The sequence below is a fragment of the Clarias gariepinus genome, chromosome 1 (genome assembly GCF_024256425.1).
Source record: "Clarias gariepinus isolate MV-2021 ecotype Netherlands chromosome 1, CGAR_prim_01v2, whole genome shotgun sequence".
NCBI classification, from domain to species: Eukaryota; Metazoa; Chordata; class Actinopteri; order Siluriformes; family Clariidae; genus Clarias; species Clarias gariepinus.
Window position 1 is genome coordinate 20,393,592 of NC_071100.1, and position 21,409 is coordinate 20,415,000.

General features: G+C 38.8%; 1 protein-coding gene across 3 annotated transcripts in view; it reads left to right on the top strand.

Moving 5' to 3' along the window:
- The first annotated feature begins 5,781 nt into the window (after positions 1 to 5,781).
- The window catches only part of LOC128531070 (phosphofurin acidic cluster sorting protein 1-like), a 54,350-nt gene continuing 38,722 nt past the window's right edge, over positions 5,782 to 21,409 (top strand). For all 3 annotated transcript variants that reach the window (XM_053505002.1, XM_053505079.1, XM_053505010.1), the window contains exon 1: positions 5,782 to 6,184. In XM_053505002.1, coding sequence (XP_053360977.1) covers positions 6,012 to 6,184 — 173 coding nt within the window. In that variant the 5' untranslated portion in view covers positions 5,782 to 6,011. The remainder of the gene's footprint in view (positions 6,185 to 21,409) is intronic.

Below are 21,409 nucleotides of genomic sequence, written 5' to 3' on the forward strand. Positions count from 1 at the left end.
GAATTTGCATGTTGTAAACAAACCACTGTTTACTCTTTGTCATAACTGAGGAGTTAATAAGGCTGCTGTGGGTTTTAACAACGTTATTATGATGTGTGACTTGTACGTGAGAGAGATATACAGTATTAGTGTATATGGAAAAGACCTGTCATACTGTACCAATCGGATGCTGTCTAATTTGTTTATCTTAATTTAACTCTAATCTGATGATCTGACGGGGCGGTGGAATGAGAAGTCCGCCTCCAGCAGGACTTTTTTATAGCTCCAGCTCCATTTTATACATTTCCAGCCCACGTCTCTGATGCGTGTCCTTTATTATTATTATTATTATTATTACTATTATAATTAATATATATATATACATATATATATATATATATATATATATATATATATATATATATATATATATATATATATATATATATATATATTTGTTTTTATATATATTTGTTTTTATTAATTTAATTACTGCCAACATTATCAAGGGCACTCGGACTGTGAAAGTCAATGATCTTGCATTATCTTGGACAGAGTATATGAGATATGAGAAAGTGCAGAGGAGGGCAGGTTGTAACTCACTAGAAGTCATATAAGTTGTAACTTAACAGAAAAAGTGATGTAGACTATTCATTAAAATCTCTGGAGCGTTCAGGTGCAGCTGCTAAGCTCAGCAGGAGATGTATAGCACATGGCTGTGGAGTAGGGAAGCAGATCCAAAACGTAGGAGGAACTCTTTCATAGGAAATGTTACCCTGGTATGTGGCATCATGGTACTTATTTGCTGATATAGTACACAGTATGGTACTATTGTACCGGGCAACACATACCAGGATACTGTCGAAAATGTGCTATACATGTTCATCTACTAGGCAGCATGGTGGGGTAATGGTTAGCACCGTGGCCTTGCACCTCCAGACATGAGGGTTTGATTCCCGCCATGGGACTTTGCATGTTTCCTTGTGTATGCCCTGTGATTGATTGGCAGATGGTGATTGAGGGTGTACCCGCCTTGTGTCCAAAGTCTCCTAGGATAGCCCCCCTGCATTCTGTACCATATTAGATATGGTAATACATACTACTGGAATGGTATAGTATGGACAGTACCATATCATACACCTGAAGAACGTTGGTAGCCACTGTGGTACCCAATAAGTACCATGGTATTCCCCAAAGTTTTGTGGTACACACCACAGTACCTACTCTGATACTCTATGGTGCCTACCATGAGACTGTCTGAAGTACCACAGTTATACTATGGTATATTATTATTATATTATTATACTTTTTTATGAGATTGGAGATTTTTAGGTGGGATTGGACCAGGTACTGCTTAATGCAACACAGTTTAAAGAAATACGTCTGTGGTTTTTAAAACTTAATCTGTATTGTGTTTAAATAAAGGACAATTATTTCAACACTTCAGTGTGTCAAGAATGTAATGCACATGAAACATACTGCCCATAGACCTATAATGGAGGTCTAAGGGCGGTATAAACTTGGTAGTTTTTAGTGGATTACAGTCTACATGCAGTGAAGTATTAAAGTTCATTCTAATACAAAATACGACACATGAGTGGCAGGTTCATTTTCTTTGCCCCTGGAGGTTCGTGTAATACCCTGTACTGTATATTAAACATGCTCTCCAGTTTCTACTACAATGCGAACTGTTATAATCGCTGCACTTAAAGCGTTCTCCAAGAAAGTGAAAAGAGATTACAAGTGGGATACAGAGGGATAGGACATGGCTTCCACTCACAAGTCTCATGCATGTGAGAATCATCCGAGATCTGTCAATTGATTCACCTGCAATTAATATTTGTGAAAAGCATCTGATCATTTTTTACCTATTTTTTGATTGATAACTTGTAACAGTGTACTCAGACTTTATACTACAGAGTTGCTAGTAAAAGGCAGCTCTAAACAAATGAAGCCTGAAGCACAAACTCGAACGACTGAAGAAATAATAAGCCCTTAAACTATCAGCATAAAACAGTTTTGTGTTAACAGCGAGAAATGTGGAAATTCTTGTCTGTAGTAATCACAGTGACAATACTGATATGCTACATGCAGATTAGATTTACAAACCACTTGAGTGTTCCTTTAAAACTGAGAAGCAGGAGGTAATAAAGGGAGACTGCATCATTTATAACAAGTTAAACCTGAGTGAGAATGGCAGGACAATCACCAACATCTCAATTTACAACATTTCATCATGTCCGAAAAAAGCCGGAAATCTACAGAAAAGGTGATTTTATTATTAGGAATGTTTAATTTTAAACTGTGTTCTCTCAAAAAAAAATAAGCTAAAAGAAAAACCAATTATTTAGTTCATTCTTTCATCAACAAAAATGATATGTGTATGTGGTACAATACTATATTATATTATACATGAGTTAGTTCCGACTCTTGTATGACTCCGCATCCCAGATGTCCTACAATAGTTGATAGTATAGTATAGTTGTCCTACAATCACAGCATGGGTGAAAGTAGGTCGGTATGGTCCGGCATACTGGGGAGATCAACTACATGCTAAAAACCACACTCAAAACTAGAACACTTTCAGAAGGAAAACACATCTGATAATGTTATGGCATTTTAAACAACAATTTGTTTATTTAATTAGTAGTAGTTTTTCATTTAATGCTATTGGGGATTTAATAACAGAATCTAGAATTTGTGTGTACCATGTCCTGTAGCTGATACTGTAAAGTGGAATTAGTGGAAATATAAAGAGAAACTTGTGCGATTTACAGGACTGTCCATCACCTTCATGGTTTATTTTCCTTACCTTTTGGCTACATAATACTGGTAAGAATTTAAACAACTGTCAGTTACTAACTCTCGGTAGCCAACTCCGCCAGTCACTGTTAGTTAGTTGTGGAAGGGTATGTGTTGACGTAGCAAAATAACTGCTTAAATAAAGAAACAAATCATAATCTGTTAATAATAAATGCTGTTTGTGGAACTGTTGTATAAAAGCATTATCACACTTGCTGGATATCAACACAACTGTAATATTGTATTGCATACATGCTGATATTTGTCATAACAGCACTCCCTCTTGTGTGATGTTCTTGTTGGTCTTTCCGCTGCACTCTTCGAGGAGTTGCCACAGCGAACCATCCAATCTGTACAAAAAACTTGGCAAAGGTTATATGCCAGATGCCCTGCCTGATGCAACCCTCCCATTTCAACCGTTTATGTGAGGTTCATATCCATAAAAAAAGAACAAAACACGCTAGTTCTACTAAGTATGACGTTAACACCAAAGTGTTTCCTTTCTCTTATACCACATCCATGTAAACTTTCATTATTCATGAAAGAAAGACACATTGCATATTTTATCAGTATATAGTTAAATTTGATGTTTATTTATTATTTACAATACAGCAGCTATAAAAACTCACTTTTGCTTCTGTTGGCTGAAAAGTTTAAGGAGGTTTATCTCTTACTGGCAGTGGAGACTCTTTCCAAAAATGTTAATAACTCTCTGTTAACCTCTCTGTTAAAAAAATATAATAACAATAATTATAATACAAAATACAACAACAACAACAACAACAATAATAATAATAATAATAATAATAATAATAATAATAAAAAAAATAGACCTTTAATATTGTATGGCTTAAACATCTTTAAAAACCTGTTACTACAGAAGTGATAATGTATGAGAATACAAGATTGATTGTCACAATGGTGCAACCGTTTTCTCCTGTCTGCCAAAAACATGCCAGTAAGTAGATTATATGTTTAATTGCCTGTAGGTGTGAATAATTGTTTTAGTGATAAAGTGCATGTCCTTTGACGAGTGGCGTTCCCGTGACAGGCAATGAAGTGGTCCACCACACCCTGGACCAGGATCAGAGCTGCTGTTTTAGAGAATGAACCAACACCTTCTTCTTCTTCTTTTGGCTGCTCCCATTACGGGTCACCACTAAAGCAGACAAATAGTTCAAGACAGAACAAGTCAAGACAAGATCAGGGAAGGATGCATTTGACGTTTTTAAGAAAGACTGGTCAGGAAAATTAGCTTTAAGAGGCCAGGAAAATGAGGGAGAATAAGCCCTACAGTTGAAGGTAATGTAACCTACTAGATTCCAACCACCATTAAACAACAGGAAAGAAGAAGAAATAGGGGTCACAACAGCAGACCATTTGTCTCCATCTAACTTTTATCTTCTTAATCACTCCAACCTCCTTCATGTCCTCCTCACCATATCCATAAACCTTTCTCTTTTTACCCCGCCAGGCAGCTCCATCTCTAACATTCTAACCCTGATATACCCTCATCCCTCCTCTGCACATGTCCAAACCAGCTTAATCTGGCCTTTCTAACTTTGTCTCCAAACCATCCTACCTGCACCGTCCTTCTAAAATACTCATTCCTAATCCTGTCCATTCTTGTCACTTCCAAAGCAAATCACAGCATCTTCAGCTCTGCCACCTCCAACGCTACTTCCTTCTGACCAAACCGAAAGGGAAAATAGAATGGAAATTAGTTTTTAAAACTTTTTGTCAGACGTTACTATGGTATACTGTAAATTTTATGCAAAGAGTCAATATTTGATCCCTCTTTTTCAAGACCTCTGCAGTTTGCCCTGTCATGCTGTCAATCATCTTTTGGGCCACATTCTGACTGATGGAAACAGATTCTTGCTTGGACTTTGTCAGAATGTTTTATTTGTCTACCCGATTGTCCACATGCTCTCAATAGGATTAAGATCTGGGGGGTTTCCTGGACATGGACCCAAAATTTCAATATTTTGTTAGTGAGCAGCAACCCCACAGATAAATGGTCTCATGCTGTTGATATGACACAAGACTGATGGTAGCGCTCACCTTCATACATTTCAAAAAGAGCAGCAAAGAAGCCAGTTCTCTCCTGGGAAAAAAAACCCATCAGGTCAGACTGATATTCTGCTAAAGGTACAGGGATTGGACTGCTGAGGACTGGGGTAAGGTTATTTTCTGTAATCAATCCCCTTTCTGTTTGTTTGGGGCACACAGGAAAAATGGGTTATCTAGAGAAGAGAAGATGAGCATAAACAAAACCCCACAAATTCTGACAAGCTCCAAGCATTGATTATGCAAGAATAGGCTGCCATCAGTCCGATGTGGCCCAGAACTTGATTGCCAGCATGCAGAGGTCTTGAAAAATAATGGTCAACACTGCAAATATTGACTATTTGAGTAAACTTAATTTAATTGTGAATAAAAGCCTTTGACACTTATGAAATGCTTGTAATTATCCTTCAGTATACCATAGTAACATCTGACAAAAGGAGCTAAAAACACTGAAGCAGCAGGCTAATAATATATTTAATGAATATAAAAATTTTTAGATTTGTGTCATTCTTAAAATCAGAAAAAATGAAGAAAAAAAGGTTGATAATAACTCTGATTCTCTGTTTCACAATGAAAGAACGAGTAGGAAGGAGGCAGATAAACTGGATGACTGAAGTAAACATGGGGAAGTGACGCAGCTCTCTCTGATGAGCTTGATTCATAAACAATAACAATAAACACGGTTATTGTTTCATTCGCTATTTCGTCAGTATATTGTCTTTACACTCCTCCATATTTGCACTTCTCAAATAAACTACTGCGCTCTCTCTCTCTCTCTCTCTTACACTCGGTTCTGACTTTTTGACCTGCACGCGCGTGCGCTGGCTCGTGCACGAAAAGATCGCGTGCGTCTTTAACAGGGGGCGTGTCTCTCTCTCTCTCTCTCTCTCTCTCTTTAAGAAATTTCCGCTTCCTGCACACACACACACACACACAAGCTAGCTAGCTCTCCGCACTGACTCTGTCTCACGCAAACACACTTCCAGCCAGGCGAACACACACACACACATACAGGGAGACGCTCACGCGCACGTTATAACCGTTTAAACCGTTGGACCCCGCGTGCTGCGGGCGCGCGCCGTGTCCGGACCTGGATTTGGATCGGAACCGCGGCTCGGGTGTGTACAGTGTGGTGTGTGTAGAGCAGCAGCAGTAGCAGCATGTCGGAGCGCGGAGGAGGAGGAGGAGGAGGGCTGCCGAGGAGCGGAGGAGCGCCGTGCCCGTCGCCGCAGCCCTCCAAGCCGGTGGCGATCAGCTCCTCCAGCCGGCCCGTGCACATGAACCTGTACGCCACCTGGGAGGTGGACCGATCCTCTCCGAGCTGCGTGCCCAGGTAAGACCGCTCACACTGCGGGGTGTGTGTGTGTGTGTGTGTCCGCCGGATGCAGCGCTGATGTAGGGTGTAAAAGGCTCCGGGATGATGGCAGGAAGCTCTGTATCTCCGTCATAAACACACGGCGGTGGTGGTGTAGTGTTGTTCTCTCTCTCTCCCTCTCTCTCTCTCTCTCTGTACTCCTGTGGAATACCCGGGAAGGGTAAAGCACAGGGGCAGAACCGGCTAACGTTCCTCTAAACAAAACACACACCGCTAAGCGTCCATGCAAATGTAAACACTGCGCGCGCACACACACTGAGGACAGGTAGCGTTCTCAGACCTCAGCTACACACACACACACACACACACAGACAGTGTTACACTCTGTATTAGTTTGTCTAGAGATACTCGGTGTTATCTATTAAAGCGGCTACAAGTCGGTTGTTTATCTTCCTCTGGTGAGCGGGTTAGCGCGCGCGCTCGTGTGTGTGTGTGTGTGTGTGTGAGAGAGAGAGAGGGAGAGAGAGCCCTTGTATCTTTAAATGAGACCTACGTTTACCTTCTGGAGACCCGAGAGAATCACAATGCTTTAGAAATAGCACACACACACACACATAATAATTAATAATAATAATAATAATTTAATATAGTCACATTTACAGTATATAATGTGTGTCTTTGTGTTAATTGAATGTTTAATATAAAATCTAAATATTAAAGCAGAAGTGTTTGGTATAGTGTGTGTGTGTGTGTGTGTGTGTATATATATATATATATATATATATATATATATATATATATATATATACACACTATAAATGTGACTTTGTTAAATATACCTTATTCTGTATATCATGTATACACACTTTAGGAAAAAAAAAGTTAAAATATTTTAATGCTAAATGTGTGTATATATATATATATATATATATATATATATATATATATATATATATTCTCTAAATATTATATACAGGAACACAGAATGATTCCTAATGAACTAGATCACGTATCATTACATTTGGTGGCCCTGTATATAAAATACTATTGTTGATAAAAAATCTATTAAATCAATACATTTTTCAATAATTTTCAAAAATTCTTAAAATGATGATTTTTAAATGGAATGTTCATGAATAATAATACAAAAATCAATCAATGAATGATGCAATGTTTAAAAACTGTCCACAAATATTTCTTTACTCTTATAGCTTTTGTCAGATGCCTATTAATCTGATTATAAATCTGAGGAGACGAGGGTTAGGGGCCTTTGCTCAGGGGCCCAACAGTGATGGTGTTAGGGGTTGAACCTGGGACCTTCTGGCCAGTAGTCCACTGTCTAGTACCACTGCGATGCCCTTGCATTTTTTCATGCCCTTGAATTTAATTATGGGATGTTATTTCCTTTGTCGGGGTCACTATATTGATCATTCAATCTGCAAGTCGCAGATTTGACCTTCAACAGAAACAGATGACCTTCCTGCTGCAGCCCACTCAATTCTCTAGGCTTGGGACTGGCACTGAGGATGGCCTGCGTCTCCAGTGGAGGGGTATTTAATATGGCGATAGGGGGTTAAATGCCTTGCCCACGCACTCAACAGTGGCATGCTGGCGGTGGCGGTATTTGACCTTTAAGACCAAAAAGAAGGAGCTCAGTTGAGTTGGCATGAGTTAATCAGTAGTTACTAAAGCTTGTGAGGGATAAACACAGTCATACAGTATGTGTCAAATCAAAAAATACTTTTACATAAATTGAAGATGATTAACATTTTAAATTTTACTTAAAAATATTGTGTCCCTGAGGATGGTTCCTGAGTTTAAGATTAGGACAAGGTTTAGTTTTAAGCCTAGCCATAGTTTTAATTATTAGTCTTAATAATTACGTCTGTGGTGTTCGAGGATATTAAGACAAACTTGTGTAAGATTTGTAATAATCATTTCTGCTGGAGATAATGCTGCGTAATTTACTGTTGTTGCTTTATTGGGCTGTGGGGACTCGGAGAGATGCGCCAGACCGCTTTAATCGTCTCTTGTTTTAATCCCCGTACGGTTTCAGTGATGGCCCTGAATAATTGATCGGCTGTTTTGTTTTCAGACCCTGAACTCAACTGAGCTTCTTAAACGGGGCTTAATGCTGCTTAATAAGAGATACGCTACACTGTTTGTGTGGACACACGAACAGGAGGTAACTCAGTGTAGCGGATGCAACACAACACCGTGGTGAAATTTTTAACCTAAAGCAATGCTGAATTCTCTGTGATCTGTAATCATCTTGTTAAACCATCATTGATATAAAGAGTTTTGTTTGGAAGGAGTCTCCAGTTTCATAACTGACGAGATATATATATCTTTCTTCTAATGTGAGAGAGAGGGGAAAAAAATTGCAGGTAAAGAAAGTATAACTCGTCTCGCAGGCGTTCCACGACATTAAACATCACTTTAAATGAAATGAAAAAAGTTGGACATTTCATTATTTACTCAATTAAAAAAAGCACGATTGTTGACCAGAAGTGATTCATAAACTGCTTAATGTTTTATTCTGTCATTAAATATATATTACAGTTTTCACGTTTTCTTGCACACACTCCTGAAATCCCATAATGCACTACGGCAGAGTTTTAGTATCCAAACCATGTGGCCTTGAACTTTGAAGTGTATCTACCACACCATGAATTGTTTAGTATCACTGCATTGGATCGGAGAACTTATTATCATAACACAATGCACACCAGTTTACTTAAGGATCTCCAAACACACACACACACACACACACACACACACACACACACACACACTGCTCTGCCATAGCTGTACACGCACTGTCATATTAACAGACCCTGTACTACTATCAGTTAGTACTGTATTTCTAATCATGATCTGTGCTATTGTTCTGCGGTCAGAGCAGTTTTTTCTTCAGTTGTCTCATGGTGAAAACCTGAGATTGTAGAGACAAACGCAGCATGATGTGAACTGACAAATAATTTACATTTTCAGCATAGCTTTATTTTGGGAGGCGGTTTTCCCCTAACAACGATCTCTATTCACAACTCGGCCGTTTAAAATGCTCTCGTCTAATATGGATTGTTGTAAATGCTTGGAAACACGGGTGATAAATATCCATTACTGTACATCAGAGGTCGGCTCCAGCAGCTGTCGACTTTAACACATCGTAAATAGGTCTGTTTATCTGCATCAATTATATTATTACTTAATTAAGAGCTTGTATTATTGTTTATTAAATACAAAATATAAACTATTATCCAGACTTTCTCTCAAGGTCATTATCAGTTATCAGATTTTTTTTGTATTCCCCACACAGTGACATTTGACACTTTGTACTGTCAGTGATCTTTCATGGAGTCTTGTATTTATTTTCAAAGTTTATTCTTATCAGTCATAAAAGGTCCTCCCCTAGAGAGCGCATTAACTTTTAAGCGACGTGCCCCCGGTTTCAGAGTGTGACCGAAAAAGCATGACATCTACTCATGGGTTTCTGTTCCAGCACCGTTACACTGCTTCAGTTCACGCTCACCTCAGTAGTGTTGTGTATCTGTGACTGGACACTTTGGCTCGATCATGTGACATTTAGCAGGTCAGGGATCCTTTAAACGCTTTCCGTACGCAGTGTGTGCGAGGCAGCTGAGGAACACAGGAAGTGCTATTTTTGAATAATGAAATCTCATCCTTTCGAGAAGTCCACATCGCACATTATTCTGTGAAGCACGACAGACAGAACGGTCACCGTGACTGGGAAGTATATTTACAGTCGACCTTTGAAAAATAGAAACCAGCCCTTGGCTTACAGACGATTGTGGCTAGAGATTGTGAAAAGAAGAACTCATGCTTTTGGATTGTGATCAGTTTCTGTGCTTGTCATATGATGATGCAGCTCTGAGCTAGACTAGGTTTACATAAAATGTGGTTACGTGTAGAGTATTACATGGATTTTCAACTCGTGGTGTTTTTAACTTGTGTTTTTCACGACGTAACATTATCGAAAATTATACAAAACTTAGTTCTAATTAAGCAATTCTGATTGAACGAGACATTCCACAAGTAATGATGATAACCTTGGATTATGGGCATAATTCGTTCAGGAAGTGGGCTCGTATTTCAAAACACTCATAAACCAAATAATTTTTTTTTATAAGAAATAATGGAAACTCAAATTATTCATTCCACAGCCCCCAAAAAATGAATACATGAAATAATTAACACAAAATATAAAGTAAAAATAAAACATATTTACCTGCATCTTAACTCGCAAACCGCGTTACTTGCAATCCGAGGTTACTAATAAGCATTAATTACACTAACTGTCGGGTGAAACAGTAGGTCTGTAGGGTCTGCAGTACTGTGGAGAGAGGCGCTACCGGCCAAAACCCACATTCAAAACCAGCCATAGAAGCACTTTTTGCAAGAAAACACATCTGATAACGTTATGTCGTCTTAAACAACACGGTGTCGTAGGGCTGGACAATAATTCGATATCAATATATATCGCAATAGAATTTTTTTCAATAACGGTGATTTTTAAACACATTTTCGATATTTCGATATACATTTGAATATATATATATATACACAGTGGTGGACTGGCCATCTGGAGTACTGTGAGTTTACCCAGTGGGCCAGCCAAGTCAGTACGCAAATATATAAAAAATTAGGAAAACCATAATATTGCATCTCTTTCCTAATCATATGGATGAGTGCGTCCATTGCGTGGGCGCCCCCGACAAAGAGTGTGTTGTTGCGGGAGAGAGAGGTTGATTTACGACAGCTGTTTAGGGAGGTGTAGTCAGGTGCGGGAGATGCATTGTGGGTAATGAGGTCCAGTGTGTGTGAATGTAAAGCTGGGATATAGAGCCTGAGTTTTGTTTTCTTTTCAGTAGTTTTTAGTTGGATTTAAGTGCGGGATCGACCCGAAAGTTTTTACTATAACCTGACAATGCAGCGAGTAAAAGAACGGGCATCGACCAGTTTATCCTTCTCATCAGTACATGAATTAACGGGCTGTTACGCTGCCGCGAGCAACATTACAAATATAGCGGAGAAGCTAACAGTGTGTTTATGTTACTGCGCATGCGGATGTTTTGCTCTCCGTCAATATTAATTAGACACCTTCACTTTTAATTTACGGAGGGAGAGATATTGATCCTTTCTCAATGCAGCGAATTTCTTTGAGCAAATTAATAATTATTTTAATCATTTAAGTTGCTCACTCTTTATATATTTTATTATTTTTGTTTCTTTATCCTGGCTGAAGCAGTTTGTTTGTTGTTTCAATTTATATGAATAATCAGCCTGTTCTAGTTTAAATGGAAATTTATTATTATATATATATAAAAAAAACATATATAATTTTAATAGGAGGAGCCTGGAGGTATTCTAGACTTTGCAAATTCAGTTTGCAGACATCCATTGTGTGTGTCCTCCGCAGTTTTTTCCTGAGGTTTTTAATATTGTCTATATCGATATTGGACTTATATCGTATCGACCAAAATTAAGAAATATATCGTGATATAAATTTTTGCCATATTGTCCAGCCCTACGCTGTCGCCTTACTTATCACTTCTAAGTGGTTCAGAATTGCCTCTTAATAGTTAGTGGTGTTTTGTTCATGGCTTTTGCGTACTGCAAAGTTAACTAGCTTCTAACACAAGGCTGAATCCCAAATCCCTCTCTAACACCTGATCAAGGGCACTGTGTGGAAGAAGTGGTTATACATCCTACGTAGCTTTTTACATAACGCACTAGCTTTCCATTTAACGCTGTTTGGGATTCAACCCCGGAACCCTAGAAGATGATATAAAGAGAATTGTATTAGATTTACAGGACTGTCCTCCACCTTCATGGTTTATCCTCCTCAGCCTTTAGCGTTAAAAAATGTAAAACTAATTCACCTCTGTTAATTGTACTAGCTGTTGGTTCCCAGCTCTGCCAGTCACTGTTAGTCAGTTCCCCCAGTCACAGAAGGATTCGTGTTGGCAGAGCAAAATGACTGCTCAAATAAATCAACACATCATAACTGTTGATGATAAATGGTGTTTGTGGAACTGTTGTATAAAAGCATTATCACACTCAGGGTCGTGCCTATGGTCGCATCACTGCCGTTCTGATATTCAGTACAACAGCACTCCTTCTCGTGTAATACTGCTTAATCGAGGCCCATCTGTACTACATTTGAACGTAATTAGTTTCTCAGGGTGACGTCTGTAACACAGCCTGTGTCTGATGAATAAATATCCAGACCGCAGTCAGCTCACTTCTGTTCTGATTATCAGTTTGATTTTTAGATTTATTCAAAGATACACAGCACGGTCCTGATGCAGTATTGTGGTAGAAATATTTTAAAAAACGCCATTTAATAATTAAATAAAGCTGTGGGATCTTCGAATATACTTTTGTGTCACATTATTTAGTGAAGTGTTTAAACTTGATCATTAAACTCAATACATTTCCAAGTATATAGCAATGTTAAAAATGTATGAGTTCTTATAAGAGAAACCCGAAGGTTTGTGTATAAAGCACATTTTAAAACATTCTGCGCTTACCAAAGTGATGTACTGAAAGAAGAAAATAGTGTATAAGTAGTGTAAAAAAAAATGAAACAATAAATTATCACACAGGAGAGTAATGGAAGGAAATAAACAGCACAAATACAAAATAAAATGTTTAAGATTTGCTTAAAAATAAAAACCATGTTGGAGCTGAGAGAGAAGGAAATAATGAAGCCTGTGCACTGAAGTGTGTGCGTCTAATACTGTTTAATAGAAATAATTACTTTTTAATTTGTCTTTAATAATTGTACTTTCAGTTATTTTTAGATATGTTTTATATGTTACATTTTTCTTTGGGAAGAAAAAAATTCTTCCCATTTCCTTGAGGAATGAATTTGCAGTCATATTGTTTTTCTTTGTTTTTTTTATTTAATTTTCTTCATAATATTATTTCTTTTATTTACTCAAATATGATGCTGGGAAAAATATCTAATTAGGAATTACAGCAATGATTACTAGGCAAACTCAAACTGTTTCCCCAGCTGTGAGGACGTGTGAGAGTGTCCTCGAGAGCGTCACAAGGTAAAATCATGGTGAAATGGTTGTACATGCTGATATAGTCGTCTGATTATCAGCTATAGAAACATAATTAGTGCGTTTGTTGTGAACACAACCGTACAATCCGTCTCGTCTCAGAGGAGAACCTGCTGCTTTTTAATGTCGTCTGCCTCCGATCAATAAGTCAGTGGATGAGAATCGAGCCCATTGTTCTTGCTGTTGTGTGTGTGTGTGTGTGTGTGTTTGTGTTTGTGTTTGTGTTTGTGTGTGTGTGTGTGTGTGTGTGTGTGTGTGTGTGTGTGTTGTGTTATCAGTGAACACTGACGAGGAGAGACCCACATTGAGTTACACACGCCCTGGCTGCTGATTTCAAGCGTCAGCATCAGTTCTGATGGTTAAGATTGCCGCATTGTTAGTTTTTGCGCCCAGAGGTGTATTTGTGCGTGTGTTTGCGTGTCTTGAGTCATGCTCTGTTTCCCCAGTGTTTGATTGCGGTGAAGAGAGACAGACTGAGAGAGAGAGAGAGAGAGAGAGAGATAGAGAGCTGGATGTTAGATGAATGAATGAGGCTGATGGAACGGACAGAAAGACGAGGAGAAACAAAGGCGGGTTCCCTTATGTAGGTTTTGCAACACAGACACTCGGACGTCGAGTGTCTCTCGAAATCAGAGCAAGCTGTGGCAAGGTTCGCAAGAAGAGGACGAGAGCAGCGGCACGGCGAGCGAGACGTATCGTTATTTAGTCACGCAGTAGGAGCGGCGTGAGCTTCAGAAGCCCCGTGGCTGTAACAATTGGTGCAGCAGGGCAGATGCTGGAAATGGAAAAACATATGAAGCTCCACAGAGCAGTCATGAGAAGGTCAGGTTTCAAACCTGGTACCCCAGATCTAGTGATAAACAAATCAGAGGACATTCAGAACACGTCAAGGAGTCAAGTTAGTGTACACCACAGACCTCATGGTCCTCTAGAGCCCGGCTTACCATAACGTTCTCGGCGCAGAATCGTCTCCTTGGCCCGCACGCGTCTCTCACACGCTCTACCTGCGAGATGTTTGACATTCCACAGCTTCCCTTGTGCCCTTAAAAAAAAAAGCACGGGGAATTCCACAAGTTCTTTCACTTTTCATGGGGAATTCTGGCCCAGTTTCATTCCGGTCTCAATCAGACTCTGAGTCACACTTTGTGCTCTTCTGTTTTAAACCTTCTTCATTTTCATTTTTTAATTTCCTGCCTGAATTCCACCTGCTCAGGGTCGAGTAACAGAGCAGAATTTATCCTTCCTGTTCATTGAGAAGTGTCGGGGGCTGACGGCTGAACTTTGCGGTTATTTCACTCTGTGTGTGTCAGCTCATGTCGAGGTTTATTTAGAGCAGGGGTGTGACTGCATGTCATTCTCTGCAGCTCTATCTGTTTAACGCTCTCCCTAGTAGTATTCAGATTTTAATCTAACATGGGTGTGGCAGTGTGAGAATTGAAAGAAAAAATCTGTTTTGTTTTTTACTATCTGAGATTATTTTCGAATTCATTTTCTTTCTTGAGAAATAAACACTTAAAGCATCACAGAACTGGACCAGGCTGTTACTAATGATGCAGGAAATACATCACACACACACACACACACACACACACACACGTTAACCAACACAGTCTTGGTTTGTCCCAAAAACTAAGGATCTGTCTGTAGGAACGTAAAAAACACACATTAGGGACATCTTTATTAAATACGAGGGGTGTTCAAGTCAAACTGGGACTTTTGATTCTGCAGAATAACAGAACTCACTTATAAGAGTTAAAAACACCCTTTATTTCTCTATATAATCCCCTGATACACTCATGTACTTATCCCAGTGTTTTACTAATGCTTGGACACCAGCAAGATGAAAAGTGTTCTTGGTATACCAGACCGCCTGCTTCATGTCAGAAACGTTGGCCTCCCAGGAACTCCTTTAATGCCCCAAACATTTGGAAATTTCTTGGAGTGAGGTCAGGACGTGTCAGTAACTCCCAGCTGAGTTGTGTTGGTGAATGATTGTGTGTACAGTTCTCACAGACAGATGTGGCTCTTCTGCAAGTTGGTGACCAGTTACCCGTCGATTACAAGCGTCAGGCGTTCCTCTCGCTGAATGTTTACAGGAACGACTGCAGTGAGCCCTGAGCCACCTTGAGTAGGATCGCCATTCACAGACGTACCGCCTTCTTTAAAAATGTTTAAGCGGCTAATAGTCTTTTACGGCTCTCTTCATGAGAAATTTCTTTACAAGTCCCAGGTTTGACTTGAACGTCCCGAACAGTTATACTTGCTGAGAAAATATTTTCTCAGCAAGTATAATACATAAAAAACGCCGGCAGATTGTATGTAAACAAATATATCTAAACGTTATGCCTTTTTTGAAAAGATAGAAATTTGCTTAGCTTTATTTGCTTTGCTTTTTATTGTGCTTACACTCTGTTTTATTACATGTTTATTACTTAAAGCGGTCGATCGACTGATAAGCCACAGTTTAAATTGTTTAAATAAAGAGTTGTGGTGATGATTAAACTAAAGCTGTGCAATTAAATTGATTATGCAATTTAATCAATCCTATGTTGGTCGATTCATTTAATTCAAATGTTTTTGATTTTGAATTAATTCACACTTTTTAAATAATTCACATAAACTTTCACCTGGTAAACAGTTGCACAGATTCTGCAGAAAATACAAAACCACGTGCATTTTCTGCAAATCCTTGTGTTTTTCAGAGTATCGTGTCTTCTTTTGAGTTCGACTCAAGTCTGTAATAGCACTACCTACTGGATTGGAGTTTATAGCGGAAGATTGACAGAAAAGTAAAGATTGAGACACTTAACCCCCCAAAGTCTCATATGACATACCGTGCCCTAATCCAAATAAAAGGAGTTTACATGCACATCACATGTCTCTACTACATGCACACTAATGTCATGTTTGTTGCATTGTCACTTTGTCGCTCTTGTTTGCACATTTGTACTTTGTTGTCTCTTTTGTATAAAAACATAAATAGTTTACTGTTAACTTAATATGTCAATCTGTCTTGTCCCAGCTAGTCAGCTAATTACATCTCAAAGTTATTATCTAGTTATTATCATAGCTATTTAATTTTTGTTGTATGTAGCACCCTGGTCCTGGAGGAACGTGGTTTCGTTTCACTGTGCACTGAACTGTATATGGTTGAAGTGACGATAAAAGCTACAGTGTACACAGACAAGACTTGAATTAAATATGAAAGTCAGTTAGTGGACCGCTGTTTAAATTGTGTCATCATCAGCACCATTTGTCTCATCTAAAATCTCTTAGGCCGTTTTTTCACCATGGTGGTTCTGGAACTAGTTTGGAGCCGGCGCCCAGTTCTCTGTTTAAAGACATGCAACCGCCACCGGCCCAGGCAGAACAAACAGTTCCCTGGCGGCACCAACGTTTTGCTGGGCTAGAACAAAGAACCACATGTCAGAGGCTGGAGGGGCGGGATTATCACGACCAATTAAATGTTTGTGACCGCCATCTGGATGCAGTATGCAATATGCAATAGAGAACTGCTTGCAAAGCTGTGCTGAAGTTCTCCATTGTTGTTTTTGTGCTTACCGCTACCATTTTTATTAGTTTTTTTGCCACTAGCATTATTTTGTTGTTGCTGCTAGAGATGTACATGGACGTATACAGTGATGTGATGACATGACTCTCTGTCTAGTGTGAAAGCAGCATCATACGATCAACAACATGAGTTACACAACACTTCAATGTTTATTACCAATTTTATATTTATTTGTCACGTGCACAGTCATACACTGGTAAAAATTGAATAAACAGTCTTGCTTCGGTTCACAGCTCGAGTTTAAACAAATTCTGTGGTGTCCATGGGAAGTAACCTGAAGTACAAACATGCTACAGTTTTTCTAAAAATAGTTGGATTATGAAAATGAAATTATTCACCACCAGCAGCACAAAGATCTTTATTCATACGGTACACACACACACGCGCACAAGCACACGCACACACGAGACACAGAATCTCAGAGCGAGGGTCAGGATGGTGGCTCTGAGTCTTTGAGCCGAGCCGCTCTCCAAAGGCTCTCCTGACATGTTTCTGCCGAGCTTTTGTTCCACTATCGTAGGAGGTGTGTGTGTGTGTTCGCACTCAGGGTTATGAGCGCGGCTGCTGTCTGGCATGGAGCCAGTGCACAAGTTCCTGAGCATCTATTTATTTAAATCAAAAGAATGAGGTGAATCATGTTCCACATTCTAGATGAAGGTGACATCATCATCATCATTCTGGAACACGCGCTGCGTCACCCAGTATCTGTTTTTTTCCCCCTTCGAGTCTTTTTTCTGTTCTTGTTTTTTTTTTTTTTAAATATGTATAACGTTTCCAGAGTTTTTTTTCCTTTGTTCACGCCTTCAGCATTTGCATAACCAGCTGTATGGAAACTTCAGTAATAATAAGCGCAGTTACGTGCAGGAGTGTAGAGATGGATGTAGCGCTCGAGTATCCGAGCAGCGAGCGCGTGTTCCGTTCTGCGGTTGTGATGATTTGACTCGAATGTCGACCTCGAGTTGAAGACTTTGCCATGAGAATGATGGACGAGTGTTTACCTCAGACGAGTGTTCAGTGTTCATCGAAACCGGGAAAGATTTATATGCAGCCTTTTTCTTTCCTTCTTTTTTATTTTTAAATCAGATGGATTCACTTCAGTTTAAACACTGTTATCTTGACATTTATGACCTCCAAATAGAAAAGACAAGTTCTCTTAGTTCGGAATTCTTGGAATTTTGGCTTGCTTGTTGTTAACAAAAGACAAAGATCAAGACATTTTTTAAAAAATCGTGCTCACCACCGAGCCACTGTGCCGCCTTAAAAAAAAAAAAAAAAAAAAAAACTATTATCCATTATCTAGTGATCTCCAACCTCCAACTAGGGGAAAAATCTCTCCTGGTTTGGAATTTTTGGAATTTTGCCTTGCTTGTTCTTAACAAAACGCAAGTTTCATTTATTTTAATGTTTTTTATCAGAAAAATTCTAATAAGAACACTGTTATCTTGCCAATTACAGCTTCCGACTAGGGAAAAAAAAACTTGGAATTCTTGGAATTTTGGCTTGATTGTTGTTGACAAAAAGGCGAAGATCAAAGATTTTTTTGTTGTTTTTTTCCCACTCAAAAAGTACATAAATTCCAAGTTCCCACTTTCTCTGTGTAAAAATAGATGCAAGATGAGCCTAAAGCGTGAAGCAGAACATCTGGACAGACCCATGACACGGCAATATCAGGATTTGTGTTATTTTTTTCACCCCATAATGATCTAAAGTTTCTATTTGTGATGTAGGAATCACTTTCAAAATGAGAGAGTTGAGAGAGACGTTGTTGATCAGACAGTATCTCAGATAAGGTTTGTATGACTCGACACTTTCTCCTCTCGTACAGAAGAGAAAATGTGTCTGAGTTTTGTGATGAACCTCAGTGCTGAAAATTCTTTCTGAAAGAAATTGTTCTTTTATAAAAATACAATAACCGAGTGGATGTGCTTCATCTTCTTTTGTGTTTCTCATCCGTCTCTCTGACATTTCTTCATAGTGTGTGTGTGTGTGTGTGTGTGTGTGTGTGTGCGTGTGCCAATCTTGACTTTAACTCATTTAAGTTCAGTGATTTGACCTGAAGCCGATCAGATTCGCGTCCAGCAGAGACCCGATCACTTCCTGAACACCGTCACATTGTGTTCAGGGCCTCGATCCCCCTTCCCCCGTGTGTGTGTATGTGTGTGTGTGTGTGTGTGTCACAGAGGAAAGCAAGAGCTGCACTCGGGTAATGACTTAAACATGACGCGGCGGTCCTAATTCCCCACACTGCCGTCCTCCGTATCGACAGATGACTTTGATGATCAGTGTGTGTGTGTTGTGTGACGTCACCGCACTCAGCAAACCTCAGGCGTTTCCTGTACGTGAAAATCTTGCTGCAGCTTGTCCTGGTGTGGAGAAATGCTCACCCTTGTTTTTTCTTCATGTCTTCACATTGCAAAACCGAAAGCAGAAAGAGCAGAAACCAGAGCGATTAAAGGAGCACTTAAGGGTTTGTGTGTGTGTGTGTGTGTGTGTTGTTTTGACTTAATGTGCATGAATAAGAACTACATGCACTGGAATTAATATACTGTGTCTTACACACTGTTATGTGATGTTTTTAGCACATGTAGTGTTTGACCCTGTAATGTTTTCCCGTGTAATTGCATAAGACACATGAGACAAGAAAACAGACATATGTATATAAAATTATTTTTTTAATCATTTGCATGAATATATAAGATTGAGGGCTAAACGATTTGTTAAAAACATCACACTGTGATTATTTTGACGCACAATGTGGTTGTGATTTAAACTCTGATATGATAATAGATTAATTATAATAATTAAAATGAATTTTCGACCACACCTATACTTAGCGTAACAAATTGCAGCCTTTTATGATTAAATAATTGCACAGGTCCAGATTTGTGTGTGTTTAATTGTGAACAGCTTTAATGTGAAGTTTGTATAAGTCACCTCTGATCGCCGTTGTTTATTCTTCTGTCCTGTATGAGCTGACATAAACAAATAATACCACTTTACATCTGTTCTTCACAGAGTCTCTTCCCGTCTGCTTGCATTTCATTCTTTTCAGCCATGTTTCTTCCTCAAATATTATAATAAGCTCCAGTCACATGACCGTTTCGGCTACGGCTTTTTAGAAACTTTGTTGAAAATGCGTGTATATATATATATATATATATATATATATATATATATATATATATATATAGTTTAAGCTCAATAAATTAAAAACATTTATACAATATAATGATTGTATGTTTATTGTATTTTAAAGGTAAAAATGTAAAAATATACTATATATGTACTGACTGCGGTTTTGCAACATTAACCCTTATGTTCTTCCACTGCAATATTTTTTTAATTGCGATTTTTGCTAATATTTACGCCTTGTTTTGAACATGAGCGATACGTAATGTTTTATGCGTGAGGAACAACACATCATTTAAATATGACTGGATGTGGTTTTACAGAGTCAACAAATCACAATGCAAATTGTAACATTAGAAATGTACAGATGTTGTTTAAATGATAAACATTAAAGTGGGAAGCATCCAGGATTCTTAGATGAAACATTCTGGGGAAGTTTGTTAAAACTGTTACGCTTAGAATAAAAAAGAAAAAAAAAAAAAAAAAGTTTTTCATGATGTTTTTTAGATCGTCAATAGCATCAGTGTCTCAGTACTGAGTGTTGTGTGTTTGTGAGATGTCTATGAGATCAGTAGTTGAAGTGACCGTGGTTAGGGTTTGGAACTGATCCAAACAGGGTCACAAGGTCATGGCAAGGTCAAAATCTCTGAAATAGCGTTTCCTCTGCAGCTTTCTTCATGCTAGATGTTCATCATAAGTGTTTCTGAGGCGTCCAGCATTAGCAGCGTGAAGGACTAGACGTGTCCCTCACTGAGTCTTACATGTTGATCAGAGTGGAGAGGGGAAATAAAATGTCTAATCTGAGGGTCAGAAGGTGATGACTGAGGAGATAATGAAGGTGTGAACCTTTTATAATCTGTTCAACAGGTTAATACGTGAGGGGCGTTCAAGTCAAACCGGGACTTTTGATCGTGCAGAGAGAAAAAAGCTCTTATTTATTTATAATCTTTCTCAGTATGCTGGCCGGAGCCATGATCAGATGAAACGCTGGCCTCCCAGGAACTCCTTTAATTCCTTTAAAACATTCACACCATTCAAATGTTTTATTGCGTCTAAGAGTCGCATCACCGCACTGTGATTAAAGTCTCCTGTAAATGTCAATCGCTTTTATTCCTTCGTTCACAAGTAATATTTGTATCAGCCATCTACACACGTTCAGGAATTCTCTGGACTTTATATTTCTATCCATTACTTTTTAAATAAACCATCGAAAAACGCAAAAGTAGGGTTTATTTCTTAGTTTGTGTTTGCGACCCCCGTTGATGGACCATGTGACTCCACATTAGATGAGGTTCAGGGGACGTTCTTGTGTCCTGTGTGTGTTAACGGCTCGCTCTCCGTGCTTGTTGCTGCCTGCAGGACGTTTCTGCCTCCTGTTTTTCTCAACTCCTGCATTCCGTCTGTCTCGTTAAACTTCTCTCTCACTCTGTTATTATTTTTAAGTGTCTC